At 39.5% G+C, this 6,574-nt stretch overlaps 1 protein-coding gene across 1 annotated transcript; it reads right to left on the bottom strand.

Moving 5' to 3' along the window:
* Positions 1-493: 493 nt before the first annotated feature.
* On the bottom strand, positions 494-5,282 carry inab (internexin neuronal intermediate filament protein, alpha b). The gene is made up of 3 exons (XM_062032340.1): positions 4,212-5,282; positions 2,476-2,600; positions 494-2,412 (listed from the first exon to the last, which is right to left on the bottom strand). Exons 1-3 carry the CDS (start codon positions 5,253-5,255, stop codon positions 2,133-2,135), a joined length of 1,449 nt encoding a protein of 482 aa, XP_061888324.1. The 5' UTR covers positions 5,256-5,282; the 3' UTR covers positions 494-2,132.
* Positions 5,283-6,574: the final 1,292 nt, after the last annotated feature.

The raw sequence follows: 6,574 nt of genomic DNA, 5'->3' as shown, positions 1-6,574 counted from the left end.
AACATTTACATAGCAACATAACTATACTGCACTGCTGCAACATAATGCTCATGCACCACATTTATCACCCACAAAGATGTAATGATGATTAGAAAGCCCGAGATTTGGACTTGTTTAGACTTAAATCCATAATCGGGCTTTGAGTGGCCCTAAATAAGATTTAGTTTTTGCCCCATTTATCTCTTTAATACATAACTTATTTGTTTTTACTATTATTAGTATTAGACTCCTAAGGGCTCCAACCCTAGACTATACCTAACGTCACCCAACATACACACTCAGTATGTGTACATGCACTAAAAAACTAGTTATTAACTAATTATTATTATAATTTGGCTGAAACTACCTTTTTAAGAAACTAGAAAAAATATTAATCAGATGCAGCATGCAGATTGTAATGTGGATTTTGTAAGGAAAAAACTTGAATAGGTTTTTTTCTGATTATCCGATTCATGCTGAATCCCCTGCAGAAACCAAAACAACCAAGTTCAGTCATGTCAAGTCTTTATTGATATGGTGTCTCACAGCAATACATAGCAAGTCGAAAGAGAATAGCATACAACTACATTCAATCCCAAAGCTCTAATAAATGCAAATACTATGCTAGTGATGAAACACCCCACTGAACAGAATCATTCACATCACACACATGATCAGATACAAAGCTGCTGGTGTTTTAAGGCGTTTTATATCCTACAGTTTTCCATCTATGGCAAAATATTGATCCTTTCATTGGACATTTTGACACTGTTTGTCATGTGACGTCAGAAACTGGTGCTCTATGTGCATTTATTTTGGCAATGTTGTAGTGTATTGTTAGACACCCTTGGAAATGTATTTGTTCTACAGTGTAATTATGCATTTGGACCATTATTACTCCAGCATGTAAATGTCAAATTTTGTTAGGATATGCCACTGCGTAGAAAAACAAATACACACCGACTACAGTACTGAGATACTGATCCATCGCTATAAGCCACAATTAAAACAAGCCGATCTATAGTAATCTGTTATATATCACGCGTTTTTTATTTTTTTCCCATTAGATGTGTGAGTGCAGCTTGTCAGGGCGTGGTCGGTCCCGAGGTTGTGCGCAACAAGAGAAGAAGTGACATGGCTGTGTTTTAGCTGGCAGTGAGCAAGCAGAAAAAGAAGCTACAAGTGGCTCATCATACTACAACAGCCTTTTTTTTTTATCCAGTCATGGCCAAAGTGACAAAGAGAGAGGTAATATTTTCAACACATTTCTTCTATAGTTTGCTGCTGCAGTGTTTGGTCTTCAGGCTTATAGTGTTATGGACATGGACATTTAAGTGTCATCATGAAGTGTGAAAATTTGACAGACATGGATAGCTACACACATCAACTTTTCTCTTTTTTTGTTGTTGCGGAATTTACTATACATCCTCCTGCGCGACAAAATTGCTCAAACTTCTCATTCTCATCGTCATTGCATTAGCAGCAGTAGCCTATTAATATTAATGTTGCGTTATGATGATGTTGTGCATGGTCGGTGGTAGACATTCATTCAGAAATCGCAAGCTACATATAACCATGCAAAATAAGCCCGATTAGTATATTTGCTCATCTGAATAGCTATTATTATTATTATTATTATTGGGATTCAGGAAGTTAAAAAGGTCCTAGTCTGGGATGCTTACATGCGAACTGATGCACCAACATGGATTTTGGCGTTTGTGTGCTTCCTTACTGAACTTTCGGTATTTGATCAAATCAAGTGAATATTTGTTCTAACATATGCATAGTGATTGCACACATGCCTTTCCTGGAATTGCAGTGCTTATGATCTACTGTGTGTATGAATATGACGTTAGTTAACGGTGTACTTGAAAAGACCCCGGTTCTAACATGTGCTACCTAAGTGCTTTATTCATCGATGTGTGAATGAAAGTGGAATAAATAAGGCGAATAGAGTGGAGTTACAATCCTTTGTTATTTCAAGGGTAAATAAAAGCTACTCTAGATGTTTTACTGTGCTCATATGTGGGAAATCCAACATATTATTATGAGAAACTATCAGGTGCCTGTGGTGATGTGAGTGTAAACACCCTGGTTTTGTTTTTGAGGGATGAAAACTTAATAGAAGAGGGGAGTTGCTTGGTCAAAACAGGCTAGATTTTCTGGTTGGTGGAGGTATCACTGGCATCTTGCTGCTTCTCCACCTTTTTGGTGGTGACCACCGTCTCCTCGTAGACCTGGTTGGTGGCCTTGGCTCCAGGCTTGCTCTGCGGCTGCCGGCTCTCGTCCTTGTCTTCCCTCTTGGAGCCCATGCCGGCGCCGCTGTAGATGCGGGACTGGTAGTTGTAGCTTTGCCCGCCGCCTGAACTAATGGACGGACTGGAATAGGACATTCCTGTCCCTATGCGGGTTTCCTCACCCTCCAGCAGCTTCCTGCAGGGAAAAATGAAGATGAGTGGTTTGGGAAGAATGTCTCTTATGTATATATCATCTTACCTATATGCTGCGATCTCAATATCAAGAGCCATCTTGACATTCAGCAGGTCTTGGTACTCCCTTAAATGACGAGCCATCTCACTCTTTGTAGCTCTCAGCTCATTCTCCAATTCTACCATGTTGTCCTATGAAAAATACAGTTTAGTTATAAATAAATGATAAATGGGTTGTACTTGTATAGCGCTTTTCTACCTTCAAGAGCATCTGTAGTTACCACTTCCCACAGTTATCTATTTAACCGCCAGGGGACAAAAGCTGGCTTTGTATCTTTTCAGTTAATTGTTGCTTTTCTTTTGTTTCTCCATTATACTATAGGATTTTCCTAAGAGGTTTTTTTCATGTTAAATCTTAAACTTTCAATGTCCAATTGTATCACGGGTGTACGATACACTGATCATAATTAGGCGATTCCCCATAGCCATACAGGACGTATACGTTCTTTATTTTCAAATGCATTTTGGATTCATATTTGTTCTTATCTCTGAATCAACTTTAGCTGTCAAAACGGTTAAACAGTCACACAAAAAAAAAGTTATGTTTTTGTTCAGGACTGAAGTTATTGGGAAATTTAAGCAAAACAAAGTAAAAAAAAAAAAAGAATCCAAATGTTTTTCATGTCCTTCACACACCTAATGACTTTTTTTTTGCTTTGAAGGCAATGAACATGTCCCCAGATGGTTAATAAGAATGATCTTATTTGCGAGCATACAACAAACATTCCTGACATGTTTTATTTAAATGGTATTATTCTATCGCATGGGTGGGGAACCTATGGCTCTCGAGCCCGATGAGGCTCTTTTGATGACTCTCAGATAAATCTTAGCTGACATTGCTTAACACGATAAATAATGAACAATTCCACTGGTAATCGCAGTGTTAAAAAATAACATTCAAAATATAAAACATTCGCACGCATTTTAATCCATCCATCCGTTTTCTACCGCACCTGTTCAAGAAGTCGCATTAATGGTAAGAAGTATAGGCAACACTTTAGTATGGGGAACATATTCACCATTAATTAGTTGCTTATTAACATGAAAATTAGTAATATATTGGCTCTTAATTAGTCATTATTAAGTACTTTTTAATGCCTTATTCTGCATGGCCTTATTATACACCTTATTATACAACACTTTAGTATTGGGAACGTATTCACCATTCCTAACCCTAACCAAATAACTCTAAATTAAGTCTTTGTTACTTAGAATATGTTCCCATAGTGTCCAAATAACTGTAAATTAAGTCTTTGTTACTTAGAATATGTTCCCCATACTAAAATGTTACCGAAGTATTTTATTTATTATTGCTTAGCTTCAGAATATTTATGTTATTAAAAAGAATAAGATACTTATCACACTCTAAAAATGTCGGTCTTACTTAAAAATGCACGCATTTAGTTGCATTCGGTGTTAAATGTGTTTACATGGCTCTCACGGAAATACATTTTAAAATATTTGGCTCTCATGGCTCTTTTAGCCAAAAAGGTTCCGGACCCCTGTTCTATGGTTTTGCCTCATGTGCAGCAATCCACTGATTTATGGACATAAAGACGTGGGCGTTGTCACTTGCAGATGCTGAGCTGAGATGTCCCAGGAGACATTCAGCACCATGGATAGCGTTCAGAGCTGACTATAGCACTACATTTTACCAATCATATCTATCTATCTATCTATATATATATATATATATATATATGTATTTAAATTTTTTTTGTATAATAACTAGAATGGTATTACCTGGTAGTTTCCAATTTCTCCATTGTGCCTCTCCTCCATCTCCCTGAGCTGCTTTTCCAGGGACTCATTAGTGCCTCTCAGGCTCTCTATCTCGATGGTTCTTGACTGCAGTTGCCTCCTGAACTCGCTCAGCTCCTCCCTGCTGGCGCGGATGGTGTCGTTGCTGCGGGTCGCCTGCTCGGACAGGTCATTGAACTTGGTCTTGTACCACTCCTCGGCGGACTGCAGGTTCTTGGACGACATGGACTCGTACTGGCTGCGGATCTCCTTGAGGGCGGAGGTCAGGTCCGGCTTGGAGACCTCCATCTCCACCGAGACCTGCGCGGCCTGGATCATTTCTGTCAGCTCGGCCACCTCCTCGTCGTGCACCTTCCTCAGGAAGTTGATTTCGTCCAGGAGGGATTCCACCTTCTTCTCCAGGTCCAGGCGCACCATGGTGGCGTCGTCCACGTCCTTCTTGAAGGCCTTGAGGGTCGCCTCCGCCTCCTCCCGGGCGCGGAACTCCTCCTCGTATTTGCCCCGGAGCTTCTGCAGATCGTCGTCGATGCTGTCCCGCTCGATGACGAGCTGGGACTTCTCCCCGTTGGCCTCGTCCAGCTGCGAGCGCAGTTCGCGGATCTCCTGCTGGTACAGCTCGGCCAGGCGCGACGGTTCCGCCTGCCGCTGACGCAGCGCCACCAGCTCGGTCTCCAGCACTTTGTTGTGCTGCTCCAAGTTGCGCACCTTCTCGATGAACATGGCGAAGCGGTCGTTGAGACCTTGCATTTGCTCCTTTTCGTTGGTGCGGATGATTTTGAACTCGTTGTTGAGGACGTTGCTTTGCGCCAGGTCGAAGGTCTCCACCGGCATGGAGGCGAAGGAGCGCCCGGACTTCCTGCCGTATGCGCCCGGCAAGCCTGCCACGTTGCTCCGGGACGCGGAGGAGGACCGGTAGCCCCCCCGCGACGACATGACCGTCCGCGATGGAGTGGACGCGTAGCGGGGGGACTCCCCGAAGATCCTTCGGTAGGAGGAAGAGGAGAAGACGTCCGATCCGTAACTCATCCTGGCAGCGATGGAGAAAGAACGGAGCGGTGGGCGCGTCTCCTTCTTATAAGAGGGGGCAGTCCGATTATTAATTAATACAGAGGAGTCCAAAGTGCAGCTCGGAGCCATTCTTGGTCCCCCAGCTTTGCGTAAAAACAATAATTATATGCTTTTCTACACCAACATTAATTTATTTATTAGTATTATTCAACTTATTGTGTGAATGCTTTATGGTTTTCTACACCAAAATGCATCTCTTTATTATTATTATTATTATTATTATTATTATTATTATTATTATTATTATTGTGTGAATGCTCCAAAGCATTCACACATATGTTTTTTTACACCAAAATTAATATATTTATTCTTCTTATTATTGTGTGAATGCTCCAAAGCATTCACTCCTATGGTTTTCTATACCAAAATTCATTTATGTATTATTATTATTGTGTGAATGCTCCAAAGCATTCACACATATGGTTTTCTATACCAAAATTCATTTATGTATTATTATTATTGTGTGAATGCTCCAAAGCATTCACACATATGGTTTTCTACACCAAAATTCATTTATTTATTATTATTATTGTGTGAATACTCCAAAGCATTCACACATATGGTTTTCTACACCAAAATTAATCTATTTATTATTGTGTGAATGCTCCAAAGCATTCACACATATGGTTTTCTACACCAAAATTCATTTATTTATTATTATTATTGTGTGATTGCTCCAAAGCATTCACACCTATGGTTTTCTACACCAAAATTCATTTATGTATTATTATTATTGTGTGAATGCTCCAAAGCATTCACACATATGGTTGTCTACACCAAAATGTATCTATTTATTATTGTGTGAATGCTCCAAAGCATTCACACATATGGTTTTCTACACCAAAATTCATCTATTTATTATTATTGAACTTATTATGTGAATGCTTTCTGGTTTTCCACACCAAAATGCATCTATTTATTCTTATTATTATTGTGTGAATGCTCCAAAGCATTCACACCTATAGTTTTCTACACCAAAATTAATCTATGTATCATTATTGTGTGAATGCTCCAAAGCATTCACACATATGATTTTCTACACCAAAATTCATCTATTTATTATTATTGAACTTATTATGTGAATGCTTTCTGGTTTTCCACACCAAAATGCATCTATTTATTATTATTATTATTGTGTGAATACTCCAAAGCATTCACACTTATGGTTTTCTACACCAAAATTCATCTATTTATTCTTCCTATTATTGCGTGAATGCTCCATCAACCATTCCAACATTCAAACGTTATCAGCGTTTAAACGATTTCAACATTTAAAC

This window comes from Entelurus aequoreus, linkage group LG22 (genome assembly GCF_033978785.1).
Source record: "Entelurus aequoreus isolate RoL-2023_Sb linkage group LG22, RoL_Eaeq_v1.1, whole genome shotgun sequence".
Classification (NCBI taxonomy): Eukaryota; Metazoa; Chordata; class Actinopteri; order Syngnathiformes; family Syngnathidae; genus Entelurus; species Entelurus aequoreus.
Note: the sequence above shows the minus strand (reverse complement) of the source record. Positions and strands in the feature narration are given on the sequence as shown.

Excerpts from the sequence above, each read along its gene's own strand:
- inab (XM_062032340.1), bottom strand. The coding sequence starts at position 5,255 with ATGAGTTACGGATCGGACGTCTTCTCCTCTTCCTCCTACCGAAGGATC. Across the intron at positions 2,601-4,211 it reads GAGAAATTGGAAACTACCAG|GACAACATGGTAGAATTGGA; the intron begins GTAATACCATTC and ends TATTTTTCATAG. Across the intron at positions 2,413-2,475 it reads ATTGAGATCGCAGCATATAG|GAAGCTGCTGGAGGGTGAGG; the intron begins GTAAGATGATAT and ends TTTTCCCTGCAG.